Here is a 16,554-nt window from a genome sequence, read left to right as displayed (position 1 = left end):
CATGACAGTTATTTTTTATTGAACAAGATTATTTATGTTATACCATGTGTGCCAACTGTGATATGCAGTTTTATTTACGCACCAGTTTTACGCACAGACGCGTAAAAGTCTGAAATTTACGCACGAGGATTTTCAGACGCTTCTCTGATGTTATGGGTTTATATGAGAAAATTTGTGAGTATTTATTGTTTCTGAACTATTCTAGAATGTTTACCGTAAATCAGTTCATTCATCCGTGCGCGTGAATCCCTCGGTTTCATCCATGCAGGTGCGCGTTACTGGTCTTCTAAAAGCATCCATAAACAAGCTCTCAGACTTTGTTTCACTGGATATCCAAAGTAAACCGTTGCTTTTGCGTGTTTCTGGTTCCCAAACTATATGATCCAAGATGAAACCAACAACAGAAATAAAGTGACTTTTATAGAAACATACGGAGAAAATACTGTTCAAGTCCAGAAAAATTCAAAGTTAGTGTCCAATGGAATTTAATGGAAGTTTATTTATTTATTTAACATTTATTTGCAGGGACCTGGTTTGAAGGAAGAAATTCAGCACAGAGCAGAACGGATCACTGCTCACAAAATTTCTGTTGGGTAAAATCAGACATTGGGCATGTAAAAACATTGTTCAGATCACTTGTGTGTTACTTCGTCAAGTTACTGTTCTGGCACGTTCACTTAGAATCTGATCATATATCTGAGTGTTTTTAACTTGTGATGGAAGTCGAGGCAGTTCAGACACTAAAAATGTTTCTAAGAAATGCTCCATCACCACATTCTTTTTTTTCTGTCAAAATGATTATTTTCAGGTTGTTTTCTATTAACAAAATCTTTCTGGAAGCTTATTAATGTGATATTTAACAGAATACAGTGGAACAGCAATCATGTTTTAAGTCTCCATGTGCAATGTTGCTCTTTATTGTTCTTTTGATGGAAAACGTATTAACACTCCTGCCTATTGAGCCTCAACTCTTTCTAAGGAAATCCCTTTGCTTTTTCATAAAAAGAAAAAAAAAAAAAAAAAAAAAGAAATCAGTAGCTCTCAAAAGATCACTACTTTCCTATAAAATGTGTTGCCTACTCATAACTCTTTACAACAGATTAAAACACTTGATATTCAGACTTTAAACAGGATTGTGTGTTTGGGTTTTCCTTTCTAAAATAATGTGTGTGAAAACCTGGTGATTATTTTTTATCATTATACTTATCCAGAAATGCAAACTTTATACCAAAACATTGCAAACATGACACAAACGTAATCTCGTGATTCTTTCCTGTGAGCAAATTGTTTAGTTTTCACAGAATTTTGATTCGTGTTGTTTGCTTTGCTTGTGGCAGTTTGTACTTTTTAGATTGACCATATTTGGAAGTTTTTCTGTTGGTGGTTTTGTCAATAAAATCTCACAAATCTCATTTTCATGTTTTCCCATCATTGCTATAAACCTCCAAATCACAGTTTATGGTTCGTGTGTCTTAAGATCTCTGTGTTTGGTGTGTGTCTGAAGGTTTTAAAGTTGCAGTGATCTCCAGGGACGCCGGCCGACTCGACAAACTCCGGTCCTTCGTCTCTCCCAACACAAAAGATCGCCTCACCACTGTAGTGGGCAATGTGGGTGAGTGGGGCAACACATCCTGATGATTGTTTGCACCATCCACAACTTTTTTGAGCTAAACAACTGCCTAAATGAGATTCATCCCCCTTTTAATTGGAATACAAATGGTTTAATGTGGATATTTGCATCTTTCTTACTGCAGATTTCCTTCGAAGCTTTCAGAGCCACAAGAAAAATCTCAAGAACAAACAGAAGCCTGTCGTTCATAATATTTGCATGAATTAGAGGAGTCCAATAATGAGGAAAATAAAGATGCCATCAATGACAACACCCAACGTTTATTTTGAAGCTTTAGATTCAGTCAGGACTGTTCAGAAATGAGATTTTCTGTTGAGCAGTTGTTTCCTGTATCTGTACTGAATCAGGCTTCTGTAGAGTAGCATGAAGTCCATCCATTATCTTTACCCACTTCTTCTTTTCCAGAGTGTGGGGGGGTCACTGGTGCCCTCCATATCCAGCAGTCCCTGTGTGAGAGGTGGGGGAAACCTTGGACAAGTCTCCAGTCCATCACAGGGACACTTAGAGACAAACAAAACAATCACTCACTCTCTCACTCACACCTAGGGACAATTTAGAGTTACCAATCAGCCTAACATGCATGTTTTTGGTCTGTGGGAGGAAACCGGAGTACCCGGAGAAAACCCACGCATGCACGGTGAGAACACCCAGAAAGGTCCCCCTGGTAGAGATTTGATCCGGCGACCTGCTTGCTGAGAGGCAACATCTTCACCAACTCCACCACCAAGTCCCACGTTTGTTTATTTAAATAACATAAATCAGCCCACTTACCCGAGACAACCGAATTATACAACAAACATTCAAATTTGATTTCATACAAATGATTTTCACAACAAATGCTTGATACCATCTACCATCACAACTTTGCTGATGTCTTGGTGCAGAGGAGAATCACTTTTCTTTTTTTTTTGTGGTCATATTCGTTTTGTTGACAGATGACTAGAAGAACAGAGGCATGTGATTGGACAGACTCTGAGGTCTTCTATCAGTTAAATGAATGAATATTTTCAGAGAGACAGCAGCCAGAGGGACAGTGTTGGTCTTTGTTTCGAGGCTGAAATAAAAGCATCATCTTTTGGTTGTTTCAGGTTCGGAGGAAGGAGCAGAGGAGGTGAAGCGGACCCTGCTGAAGGAGGTGGGGAAGGTGACCGATATAGTTTCCTCTCTGGGCTTCAGCTGGTGGCAGGGAGGACCCCCACACACCCAGACCCTCAAAGACCTGAACTGGGTTAGCACACTTTTCATCATGTTTTATTTTTTCCTATAATTTCAGTTCTGGATATTACGAGACGTCATAATTGTTGTAGAAAATACAGATGATTTTTATAAAAATTAATTTGTTGTCTGGCATCTCTCCAGGTTATTGAAACGTTACTTTTCAGCACATTTGTGTCCTGGAAGGCTTTTTTCCCTTTGGTGAGGGACAACTCAGATTATACGTACACCTTCATCACAGGTGAGTCTTTTCATCTTCCCTCTCAGATGAAGTGAAATGCTGCTCAGTTCTTCTGCAGTGATACAAGGTTTTGTTTTATTTATTGATTTAGTTGTTATCTCAGTTAACTTTACTCTGGTTGGATTTTCCAGAAGATGCAACCCAAACAAAAAGATGTTTTGTTTATACAAACTGACACGGTCACAAAACATGAATTATCCACAACTCAAAATAACAAAACATCAATGAGAGAAATTACAATTTCTGAGAAAATTCTGCCTAAATGAATTTGATAAAACTAGCAGAAGAAGCTGAGACCAAGTTGAGCTGAGCTGAAAACACAACACTAGCTAAAATCCAAAAATAGAAAAATGCTAGCTAAAAGTAGCAAAACAGCAGCTGGAAGCTAATGATGACAAAACATTAGCTGTAAGCTAAAAGTACCAAAACGTTAGCTAGAAGCTTAAAGCACAAAAATGCTCACTATAAGCTAAAAGTAAAGTAAAGAAAAAAGATAATCAAGCAAATGGTCAGCTCAAAGCTAAAGTAGCAAAGCTAGAATTAGCAGAAGAGTAACCAACTCTAGCAATGGCTAGCTTAAAGCTAAAGTAGCAAAGGTAAAAGTAGCAGAAGGATAACCAACACTAGCAAATGACTAGATAAAACTTCAAGTAGCAAAAGGGTAGCTAAAGGTTGCAAAAAAGTAGATGAAAGCTAAACAGTGGTTATATGCTAAATGCAACCAAACATTAGCTAGATGCGAAAAGGAGCAAAACGCTAGCTATAAATTAAAAGTAGCCAAATGATAGATAGCTAGTAGCTAAAAGTATTATTACTAAAACTACAAGTACCAAAAGGATAGCTGAAAGCTAAATGTAGCAAATTGCAATTAAAAGATAGAAAGTTAAAAAAAAAAATTAAATAGTATAATATTAGCAGATTTCAAAAAGAACAATGTTTTTGATGGAGTTGAAGAGATTTTAACGTGTTTCTGAGAAAATATTTGTAACCTAAGGTAAGCATTTAATTATATATAATTACACACACTAAAATTCAATTCACAGCATATATCGCCTGAAAGTGTTGAAAGTTTTGACTTATGAACATTTAAAATAGCATAAAGTATGTAAAGTATGTAAGTCGTTGGGTTTCAAAAAGTGCACATTGGAACAAAAAAAAAAAAATCAACTTTTCACAGTGAGAAATGCACTTGTTGCTCTCATGGTGGAAATCTTTTTAATATTCGCTCTCGGCGGGTATTTTTATGTTATATCTCATGTTTTTTTGCACCAGGAGGAGCCGGAGAGAAGCTGCTGATGCCCGGGACCGGCTTCCTGACGGTGGGAGCTGCCAGCACCCTGGCTTTCTGCCAGGTCCTACGAGAGGAGTACCCCCAGGTGCCCTGTAAACTCAACCAGGTGAGGGTTTACTGACATGTCAGCAGGACACCAATCACAGACTTAATGAAGCTGACAAGGATTTTACAGTACTGACCTGTTGTTTGACCACGTCTTTTAACAATTTCATGTTTTTTTCTGATCAGTATTTTTGTTGCTGCTAACGTCTGTAGTTCTTTTATGACAAACAAACTACACAGCAAAAACGGCAACGCACTCTGAACAAACTGTATCCACACGGATGCTTTAATGTGTCTAAAATTACGACAAAACAGTGGCGAGCAGCACGCAGGGAAGAAAGACGAAAAGCATTTTCAGCTTCCCCGCAACCTGGAAAAAAGAAAGTCCACACAAAGTCCTGTCCATCTGATTTGAACATTCATGTCCAACGCTGCATTAATGAACAGCTCACTTCATTCCCGTCTCCACAGAGAGCAACCAACGTTTTAGATGTTCAGTCTAGATGCAGCCCTCATTTAGACCAGAGTTTATACTTCTGTATTTAGACCACATTTGGAGCAGCAGATTTAACCAATTTATTCTGCTTCTCCTGAAAGGTAAAGATCAACACTGGTGTGGCGACACCGGAGCGTATGGCACCGGGCTACCTGAACCACCTGGACCTGGGCGAGGCCGTTGCCACCCTCCTGGAAAGAAGAAACGCCTCCCACACCGTTTTCACTGTGAACTGCCCTGCAGACTTAAAGACTATGCAGCTGGGGGGAAACATTTAAACTAAAAAAGCCCTTTTCAGTGCATCTCAAGCTTGTAGTCACAGGAACCACATTTTTCTGCTCTCCTCAGACGCACATTTGAAATATCTTTGGTTAATTTAATCACTGCCATGGGTTGTATAATGTTCTTAACTGATTAGCAAGCATTTTATCTGCATGTGCTGTTGTTAGATATAAACAAGTGCACATTTTGTTCTGTAATACCTTCTTTTTTTTTGTCCCAGAGTAAATATCCACAACAAATATTCACTCCAACATACGGCACAGCCGTTTGTTCCCTCATCCAGCAAAAGTGTTTGGGACAAGTGCAGAATAAACAGAGATGGTGCAGGTTTAGAGGAGACATACATTCATGTGAACATGCAACAAATAGGTCAAATTCTTCACTGTTTTTTTCTTTTGTGCCACAGTTTCAGTGAATGCTTCTACAAACCCAAGGATCCATGTAGATTTTTTACTTTATTAGAAATACAGAGTAACCTGTTGATTGTAACTGCAAGCAAATGCGGCAATGTACAATAAAATGTGTTGAAAATTGAAATAATAAACAGAGAAATCTACTGTATTTTTTCCTGTGCTCTAAATGGTAATACTGTATAATTAATCATTTTAAAGAAGAAATGTCCAAAGTGCATCTCCCGGGCCATCTGCAGCCCTCAGAGGGATTCTGTATGGCCCTCCACTGCAGTTTGAGTTGTATAACTTTGGTTTGCTGGCCTTACGTAAAGGTTGATGCAGATGGACAGACACTTGACAAAATTTTAGGATGAAATTATATATATATATGTATGTACACACACACACACACACACAGTAGTCCCTCTCTACTTCGGGATTTGACTTTCACAGATTCGCTCTTTCGTGGTAAGTAAGATTGGTCAAGACACACAATTGGCTGATTGATGGATGAGCCGCACGATCAGTACGAGATGTTTATTTAAAATAAATTATTTTAAATTATTTAGCACCTGCTGCACCTGTGTGCATCCCACAGATGCAGGGAGAAGCTCCCTCCTGCAGCGTCATGATCTCCTCTCTCTGCCACGCCCACATTTCTCCACGTGCTGCAGCAGCTTTGTGAAGAGTTAACACTTTGCTGTCCTGCTGCACCGATCAACTTTTCAATCGACTTTGGTCCTCCAACTTAAATTTCAAAGTATGCCACATCGTAAAATCATCGTAATCATAAAACTTAAGTGTTTTTTTTTAAAGTTATTTTTTAATTATTTTAGAACTATGTTCAGTTGTTACAGTGTAATTGATCAAGAAGTACATTTCTGCTCCGTGCTGCATCTGCTGCGTGAAGGGTTAACCCTTTGCTGTCCTACTGCACTTCTCTTCTCTTGTACTACTATCTCTACTTGGTGGTTTTTCACGTATCGCGGGGGGCCTGGAACCTAACACCCATGATAAACGAGGGAATACTCTATATATACATGTCTCTGCCACCATTACCGTAGATGATGGCAGAAGAGATGGCACTTTCTACAATAGACTTATTGAAGATATGCAGCATCTTGCTGCCAACACTGAAAGACTTAAGCTTTCTCAAGAAGTACATTCTGCTCTGTCCTTTTCTTGTAGACAACTTCACTGTTGCATCTCCGTCTAGTCTGCTGTCCAGGTGAACCTCAAGGCATTTATACTTCTCCACCACCTCCACTTCAACCATTTTTGGGATTTGGGGTTTTAGTAGAGGTATTACTTGAGCTTTTGAGATGTTAAGCAGCCACTCGCAGTTGTAAAAAATAAAATAAATTTGATGTTATGTTTACGCATCATAACAAATGAACAAAAGTAAAAAGGTTTCAGTAAAAATCCTTCCAGCTGCACAACATCCAATTCCAGAGGAAATAATCATCTAAAAATGGCGACTGAATCCAGAAAAAGAGGAATTAAAGTTTTCAAAAGCAAAATCTCAGAATGAATGTAACGGAGCTACTCCAACATGCAGCCACCTTGAGCAGCGCAATGCATGACTAATTCCATCTTGCTAGAAGCTAGAAATCCAGCTTGTTTCAAAAATACTTTCTAAACTTTTAAGACACTTTAGGACAAAGTGTTATATTCATCCATCCATCCATCCATCCATCCATTATCTTTTACCCGCTTCTTCCTTTTTGGATCGCGGGGGTCACTGGCCCATGTCCAGCTATCACTGTGCGAGAGGCGGGGGACACCCTGGACATGTCTCCAGTCCATCAAAGTGCCACATAGAGACAAACAACCAACCACTCTCTCACTCACACCTAGGGTCAATTTAGAGTTACCAATCAGCCTAGCATGCATGTTCAAAGTGTTATATTCAAACAAAATAAATTTAAAAAGTAACAAAATAGTGTTATCTGTGGACCTGCTTGATAACTAACCTAAAAGCATTTTAGTCTCCTTGTAGAGTTTGGTCAGGAGCAAATTAAACTTTAAATTTTGCATTCAAACACCAATAAAGATTAAACGAATAACCGTTATCGGTGCTGTGTGCTCTCAATAGGATTCTGCAGCACAACGCAACTGCACAAACAATAAGTTGAATACGTCTGTGTAAAACTAACTTCCATTCAGACTACCATCACTTTCGGTCCTGTTTACATGTACCAGCAACACTCCCCTGTACTTGCATTATTTGGGGCAGCATGTCCCGTAAATCAACAGAAGTTTGAAGTATCAGGAAGTGCAACAAGGTCATCACTGATACTTACATAAAATGCAATAAATAAATAAAAAACTAGGTTACAACAATATTGGGGATAAGGAAAGGCAGGAATGAAGAGTATTAGTAGTTTTTTTTAGGGTGGTTTGTGGGGTGGGGTGTCAGACACATTAGATTTTGAGATTTTTTGGTTGACAGCTCAATCAGGCCAGATTATTATTAAACGGCAGAGTAGTACCCAGTGAACCTGACTTCCTCTTCCTCTCATCCAGCTTCATTCCTTTCTCCGTCCCTACAAAAGGAAGAAAACGGTTAAAACAATCCAGACAAACAGCTTCTAACAGGGACAGAAAACGGCCTTTCTTCTTCTTTTTTTTCTCCCTTCTTTTTATTGTGTGGGGGGTACGAGGGGCCACGGGCCTCTAAACAATGTTCAGCTTACTGGGAATCGAGCAGAGAGGAAAAGTGAATGAAAAGGTTAAATGAAATGGGAGAAAATTGTGTGTGTGTGTGGGGGGGATGCTGATGTCTGAGCAGGAGAGCATTAAAAACCTCTAGAGCCCCGGGGTACAGTATCTCAAATATGGCATGAATATTTTGCCAACTTTGACAAGTGTATGTTAAGATAATTATGACACACCAATCACAAAAAAGATAAAGAAAATGCATTTTTGAAGGTTATGGGGCTTTCCAAAGCTTTTCAAGGCTGTAAATGAGGTTAAATCCAAACTTAAAAATCTGATTCTTGAAGAATTATTTTTCTTCTCGAATGTCATGAGTTAGATGATCATTATCCAAATGTTCTTTTAAGTGGAATTTGTCATTCTGCACTAAAACTGTAAATGTTTAGTTGAATATAAACTCCTGAAGTTTTGTGTGTGAGACCCACAATCCCCTGATCCAGTTAGATATTGTTTGTTCTTATTGGTGACTCAGTTAGATGGTGATTGATATTTCTGCTGTTGACATATAAGGATTATTGCAGAACTTATGATCAGGTTTTGACTGAATACCACCCACTCTGTTTCACAGCAGTCTCATTCATTCATTGTATGTGTACTGTCAAATGCAACTTCATAGTTAAAGGACTCGCACAGACACAGATTTTGATAACGTGACAAAATCTATGAAGGAAGAGACACTGGCTGAGGCTGTAAATTTAATACATTTTTATAATTTTGGGACATAAACCCTTCAGAGACTTGCATAGCTGCTCTGCTTCTGATTAAAAACTGGAGTGGTAGAGACCAAAGGGATTAAAATTTTAAACAAGATGGAAAAACGAGCCACGATCTTGGCAGCATGCATCCGTGCCTTTCGTGCGATCTCAACAAAACGCAGCTGAAGTATTCGGTTTCTGGAAAATCGTCACCACAGGTCGACTTGTGGGGCGACCCCACAGGACGGAGGTTTATCTCGGGCAGGAGAGTTTGCTTGAATCCAGTTTATTGTAGGACATCTCTCCATGCCTTCAGACTGACTCTGAGATGTAAAATAGGAAGAAAAAAAAGTAAAAAAACAAAAAGTAAAACCAGTCAACACCATTTCTTAACAAATGCCTGCTCGTTGCTGTGGAAAAGACTGAGATAATCTCAGACAGTGGAGTGGTTTGTGTCATATTCCTGGACAACTTTGAGGTCAAAGAGGCTGAGTCATTTGTCTCCATCCACCGCACCAACAGGACACACAAACGCACTCACTGTAACGCTGCACAATGAAAAAACATCTCAAATCCAGCTGGTTCAAATCGACATTTCATATTCGACAAAGGAATATTTAACACCATCGTACCAAGGTTCAATTCTCTTCACTTTTTTTCTTTTTAAACCCTGACTTCTCTTGGTCAAAAAAGACATGACCTGTCAGGAATCAAGAGCTCTGGAGTGGTACAGTGGCATTTACAGGAGATACCTGGAGGGCGATGTAACATGCGTTAATTTTGCGCCTTTTATGTGATTATCTCAATTTCATAGACTGAGATCCTCTAAGAGATCCAAAACGAGGATGAAATTTCACAACAAGGTTACAAAAGAAGAAAAGCCAGAGAAAACAAAAGCTGGCAGGAGGCTAGAAGACTTGTTTGGTGGTGCAGTGGATTCTAGAGTGTTTTGACTGATCTACAGTGGCACGTTGTTTTTTTCCATTCAAGTTCACAAAGTTCTGCTGCCATTCAGCCACATGTCCATCATGGTGTGGCAAAAGCTCTACAAACTATAACAAGTGAGTGAAACTTGGAAAGAACTAACTCCTCTTTACCGAAGCCCATTTCTGCCACTCTAAAAAAATGATTAAGCTATAAAAACAAAACCAATTCAAAATTATGCTTTATTTTTCTTCCGGCTTTTTCCCTCTTCAGGGGTCTCCACATCGAGTCATTCTCCTCCATCTCACTCTGTCCTCTGCATCCTCTGTCCTCACTCCAACTACCTCAATGTCCTCTCTAACTGTATTCATATATCTTCTCTATGTCTTTTTCCTGGCAGTTGCATTTCTAGCATCCTTCTACCAATATACCCACTGTCCCTCCTCTGGACATGTCCAAACCATCTCAGTCTGACCTCTAATTTTATCTCCCAGTTGTTCAACCTGTGCTGTACCTCTGATGATCTCTTTCCTTTTTATCCATCCTTGTAACTCCTAAGGAGAACATCAACATCTTCAATTCTGCTACTTCCAGTTCTTTCTCCTGTCTTTTTGTCAATGCCACGGTCTCTAGACCATACAATATAGCTGGTCTCAGCACTGTCTTGTAAACATTTCCTTTGACCTTTGCTGCCACCCTTTTGTCACAAATCACTCCCGAAAAATTTCTCCATCCACTTCATCCTGCCTGGACTCTCTTTTTCACCTCTTTACCATACTCCCCATTTGTCTGGACAGTGGACCCCAAGTACTTGAAGTGCTGCACCTTTGTGACCTCTGCTCCTTGTAGCATCACTGTTCCACCAGCCTCCCTCTCAGTCACACACATGTACGCTGTCTTACTATGGCTGACTTTCATTCCTCTTCTTTCAAGTGCATACCTCCACCTCTCCAAGTTCTCTTCCACTTGTTTCCCATTTATGGCTGCAGGTCCAGATGGTGTCAGTCCCAGAGTCCTGAAGGCCTGTGCAGAGCAGCTCTGTGGGGTTATGTAGCATCTCTTCAACCTTAGCCTGACCCAGGAGAAAGTTCCAGTGTTGTGGAAAACATCCTGCCTTGTTCCAGTGCCAAAGAAAACTCACCCATCAGTCCTCTATGACCATAGACCTGTTGCCCTGACATCCCACATCATGAAGGACCTAGAGAGACTTCTGTTGGCCCACCTGACTAAACAAACAAGCACATATCAGGACCCACTGCAGTTTGCTTATCAGCGTGGACTTGGAGTTGAAGATGCCATCATACACCTGTTTCAGCAAACTCACTGTCACCTAGAAAAGGCAGACAACACTGTGAGAGTCATGTTATTTGATTTATCCAGTGCATTTAACACAATCCAGCCTGATTTTCTTTGTCAGAAACTCCAGAAGACTCAGATGGAGGCCTCAACAATCACCTGGATTAAAGACTACCTGACAAACAGACCAAAGTTTGTGAGACTGAAGGGTTGTGTGTCTGAGGTCCAACCCTATTTCCATCATGGGATAAGAAGTGGAGGTGGTGGTGAAGTATAAATACCTTGGGGTTCACCTGGACAACAGACTGGACTGTAAATGCAACAGTGAAGCCATCTACAAGAAGGGACAGAGCAGACTGTACTTCGTGAGGAAGTTGAAGTCCTTCAATGTTTGCAGCACGATGCTGTATATCTTCTATAAGTCTGTTGTGGAGAGCAATATCTCTTCTGCCATCATCTGCTGGGGTAGCAGCACCAGAGCAAGTGACTTAAAAAAAGATCAACAAGCTCATAAAGAAGGCTGGCTCAGTTCTGGGGACTCCTCTAGAACCTTTGGAGATGATTGTACAAAGAAGGATTCTTTATAAAATGAAGAACATTATAGACAACCCTCAGCACCCTCTTCATCAGACTGTCATACAACAACAAAGTGTCTTCAGTCAAGAGGCTTCTTCAAATCTGTTGTAGGACAGACCACTACAAGAGATCCTTCCTGCCCACAACCATCAGCATCTAGAACAACTCATTAATGAAACCAGGATGGCGAGTTACCACAACATATCATTTCCCTTTGGGATTAATAAAGTATTTTTGAATTGAATTGTTCTCACCACAGATCACAAGGTCATCTGCAAACATCATAGTCCACTGGGATTCCTGCCTGACCTCATCTATTAGTTGGTCCATCTTGAAGAAACAACAAGGGGCTCAGAGCCGATCCGTTATGCAATTCCACCTTGAAGCTATTTGTCACTCGTACAGCACATCTCACCATGGTCCTGCTGTCCTCAAACATGTCCTGTACCAGTCTAACATACTTCTCTGCCACTTCATTCCTCATGAAATACCACAATTCCTCCCTCGGCACCGTGTTATATGCTTTTTCTAAATCCACAAAGACACAATGGAGTTCTTTTAGACTTTCTCTGTACTTCTCCATCAGCATTCCCAAAGCAAAGATGGCATAACAACTCTCTCCCAAATCTTCCTTGTGTGATTCTGTAGAAGCTATTACTACATTGATAAACTCGTCAACCTAATTCCCCTGTAGTTGTTACAACTCTGTACATCACTCTTGTTCTTAAAAATGGGCAACAGAACACTTGTCATCTATTCCTCAGGCATTTTCTCACCCTCAAATATACCATTGAATATTTGAGTCAAAAACCTCACCGCCATCTCTCCAAGATTTCCAAACATCCACTAGTATGTCTTCAGGTCCTACTGCCTTCCCCTTCTTCATTCTTTTCAGAACATATCCTCACCAATCTTACTCACTTCATGGTCAACAGTTTCTATGACCTCTTCTCTTCTTTCGCTTTCATTCTCTTCACTTATTAGCTCCTCAAAGTACTCCTTCCATCTTCCATCGACTCTCCTTACTTGCTAGAACATTCCTATTCTTATCTTTAATAAACCTAACCTGCTGCACATCCTTTTCAGCCTGATCCCTCCGTCTCAGTCCATCTCACCCTCTTTAGTGTCCAGTCTCCCATACAACTCAACATATGCCTTCTGCTAGCCTTCACTAGCTCCCTCTTTGCTCTACATTGCATCTCCTTATATTCCTGTCTCACCTCTTCAATACTCTGTCACATTTCTTCTCAGCTAAACTCTTTCTTTGACTAGCTTCCTGCACTTCACTATTCCACCACCAGGTTTCCTTATCATCTATTCTCTGTCCAGATGACACACCAAGTACCGGTACCTTCCTACCTGTCTCTCTAATTACTGTTGCTGCTGTAGCCCAGTCATCTAGATGATCTTTCTTACCACCTAGTGCCTTTAACAGCTCCCCTCTGAATTTCTCACAACATTATTCCTTCTTCAGCTTTCACCGTTTGGTCTTCTTCTCTGATTAATTGTGATAAAGCACTGATTAGTCTTTGTACACAAATAGTAGTGCTATATGAATGGGTGAATGAGGGTACAGATTGCAGTGTAAAGCGCTTTGAGTGTCTTGATCAGATAGAAAAGCGCTATACAAGTGCAATCCATTTAACCCGGGCCTCGATCAATCCGGTATGATTTCGCTTTGATGAACTCGCATTATAGTTTTGGCAAAGTGTTTGCGTCGAATGCTCTTCCTGTCACAACCCTCACCATTTACCAGGGCTTGGGACCGGCACATGAGATACACTGGCTTGCGCTTCCTAGTGGCTGGTTTAATAAAAATATATGACTTACCGTATCAATTATGCAAGATTGCTTCATTACTGAGAAACAGGTGCATCTCAAATAATTAGAATATTGTGAAAAAGTTCAACTTTTACTTTTGTCAATCATTTCAAAAAGCAAAACTAATATGTTGATAAATTGCCTTTTTTGAGCAGCTGGTACAGACGTTTAATATTCACGTCACAGTTTTTTATATCTCTGCAACGGAAGAATTTTGTGAGGTTCAACTCTGATTGTTTTCCTTTGTACAGTAGTCCCTCACTACTTCACAATTCATTTATCGCGGATTTGTTATATCTCGGTTTTTCAATCAAGATTGGACATGACAATTGGCTGATTGATGGATGAGCAATGGGTTGTTTATTTAAAATAAATTATTTACAATTATTTTGCGCCATGCATGCAGCCCACAAGAGCAGGTGAAAGCTCTCTCCTTTAGCTGATTTCCTTCTCTGCCACGCACACATTTCTCCTGCTGCATCGGCTTTGCAAAGGGTTAACCCTTTGCTCTCCACATGAACCGGTCAACTTTTGTCTTCCAGCTTAAAATTCAAAGTATGTCACATCGTAAAATCGTCATAATCAAAAAAAAAAAAAAAAAAAAGTGTTAAAAGTTATTTTTCATGGTTTTAGAACTATGTTCAGTTGTTGGAAGTGTAATTAATCAAGAAGTACATTTCTGCTCCGTGCTGCAGAGCTGTGTGACATCCCTTTGATGTCCTGCTGCAATTCTCTTCTCAACAATTTAAATACTATATTTTAAATAAATCCATGCTGCATGGATTGTTTATTTAAAATATTACAGTATTTAAATTTAAATTGTTTATTTAAGGAGGGAGATTGGGAGCAACAGGTGATGAATGAGTGTGACTGCAGCCTGGCATGTCATGACAAAGTTTACTGTACTTAAACTGAACTTAAACTTGGACTACTGTATCCCTACTTCTCAGTTTTTCACTTCTCACGGGTGGGCGTGGTCCCCAAAACCCACAATAAACGAGGGACTATTGTACCCCTCTAAACATTTTGTGGTTAAGATTTTAGAATGCAGTTCTGATACTAAGGGCGCCCTCAGCAAGGTCTACTGTATACACTGCCCAGACCACGACTCATGAGACCAGTTTGGACTCTCAAACTTAAATAGAAAACTGACGTGGAGGAATCCATATCGGACTCAATCGGGCAAAAGATCATTCAGAATATTTATTCATCCTCAATTTGTCTGAGACATGCTGTGTAATTCAATTCAAGGTGGTGCACCGGTTGCACTGGTCCAAAGACAAGCTGTCCAAGATCAAAGCTGACCTGGACCCTGCATGCAATTGTTGTAAACAAACTCCAGCTACACTCTTGCATACATTCTGGACTTGTCCCAAACTGCAGACCTTTTGGCAATCTATTTTTGACACCTTCTCTGGGATATGTGGAAAAACTGTGCACCTATTACCACTCATTTCATTGTTTGGGGTGGTCCCTGTGGATATGTCCTTCAAAGTATGCGAAGGATGCAACTGCTGCCAAAAGCAGTTGCATCTCTTCTAGCCAGGAGGCTCATTTTGTGCAAATGGAAACCCTCCCCCCCACTCCCCCAGCATATGAACATTATATAAGAAGTCATGTATCATATACATCTGGAAAAAAATGGATATACCCTGAAAGGTTCTGCAAAAAAATTCTGGGACACCTGGCAGCCTTTCCTGTCCTCTAGACTCAATGAGACTAACATGTATAAATAAAGGTTGAAAACATGTCTGCCTAGGTTATTTGTGTATGTGCGACTGATCCGGTATGGGAGGGGAGGGATTTTGTTCCGTGGTCTGTTTTGTATGTGTTTGTGTTCAAAAAACAAACAAAACTTAATGAAAAGACTTCGTTTAGAAAAAGAAACTCATTATGCAGAGTAAAATATTTCAAGTCTTTATTTTGTGTAGTAAATTTGATGATTATGGCTTATAGGTAAAGAAAAAAAAAAAATAAATTAACATACCAATTGCCGTATGTCTTCAACTGAGTTTATTTATATAGCATCAATTCACAACAAAAACCATCTCAGGGCGCTGTACAAAAACATTCATGATATATAACAATACATTTTCAAATTGCCAATTAGTAAAAGTTATCCAAGGAAGCCAACAGATTGCGTCAAATCTTTTGCTGCAGTCTTATTCTGAGCTGAACATTGACGACAGTAGAAAAGAAAAATCTCCCTTTTAACAGAAAGAACTCACCCCCCACCCCCACCCCCACTACCATCAGAATTGGAGAAACATAATATGACTTTTATCTTGTAAAATATGAGTTCAAGTGTCTCTTAAGAGACAGAAACAAGTCAAAACCGAAGTACGAGTATAGTAGCGGTATTATAGGACCTGGCAGTCAGCGTTTCCAAGAGAAATTGATATAATTAAATGGGAATTTTGTGAATTCAGTTTCCTCAAATACAGGGAAACTAAAAGAATACTCTAACACAAATTTATTTTAACATTATCATCTTTTTATTGACTCTCTTCACAAACAAACATTTATAAAGCTCAAACCTTCACTGTACAGTTTGATATTAAAGTGACACGTTCGATTTTCACAAGAAAAAAAAAAAACATAAGTACAATAAATCATTTATGGACATAGTGTCCTAAACCACTTTGCAAATTTTCACAGTATCCTGCTAAATAAAAGTAAATATAATGTTAATTACATAAATATGTTTTGATGTTTCTTTTACAAAACAATCCCAAAAGTTTTTTTCTTTTTTTCTTTTGTTTACATCTTTTGGACCACTACAAAATTAAATATATGTTAGATGGGTAACTCAAGTAAGCAAACAAAGACAATTCATGAAACAGTTAAGGTTGGGGTGTTTGCTTAATGTTAACTTTTTTAACAGATTTTTTTTTTTCTCCACATATTTTGGTTCACTGAGTTTTGTGAGACA

General features: G+C 39.4%; 1 protein-coding gene across 1 annotated transcript in view; it reads left to right on the top strand.

Annotated features, from left to right (window-relative positions):
- The window catches only part of si:dkey-238o13.4 (uncharacterized protein LOC560780 homolog), a 5,789-nt gene extending 523 nt beyond the window's left edge, over nt 1-5,266 (top strand). The window contains exons 2-6 of the mRNA XM_037682679.1: nt 1,505-1,612; nt 2,719-2,858; nt 2,990-3,086; nt 4,359-4,483; nt 5,020-5,266. Coding sequence (XP_037538607.1) covers nt 1,505-1,612; nt 2,719-2,858; nt 2,990-3,086; nt 4,359-4,483; nt 5,020-5,196 — 647 coding nt within the window. The 3' untranslated portion in view covers nt 5,197-5,266. The remainder of the gene's footprint in view (nt 1-1,504; nt 1,613-2,718; nt 2,859-2,989; nt 3,087-4,358; nt 4,484-5,019) is intronic.
- Nucleotides 5,267-16,554: the final 11,288 nt, after the last annotated feature.

The sequence above is a fragment of the Nematolebias whitei genome, chromosome 10 (genome assembly GCF_014905685.2).
Source record: "Nematolebias whitei isolate Nwh7 chromosome 10, NemWhi1, whole genome shotgun sequence".
Classification (NCBI taxonomy): Eukaryota; Metazoa; Chordata; class Actinopteri; order Cyprinodontiformes; family Rivulidae; genus Nematolebias; species Nematolebias whitei.
Note: the sequence above shows the minus strand (reverse complement) of the source record. Positions and strands in the feature narration are given on the sequence as shown.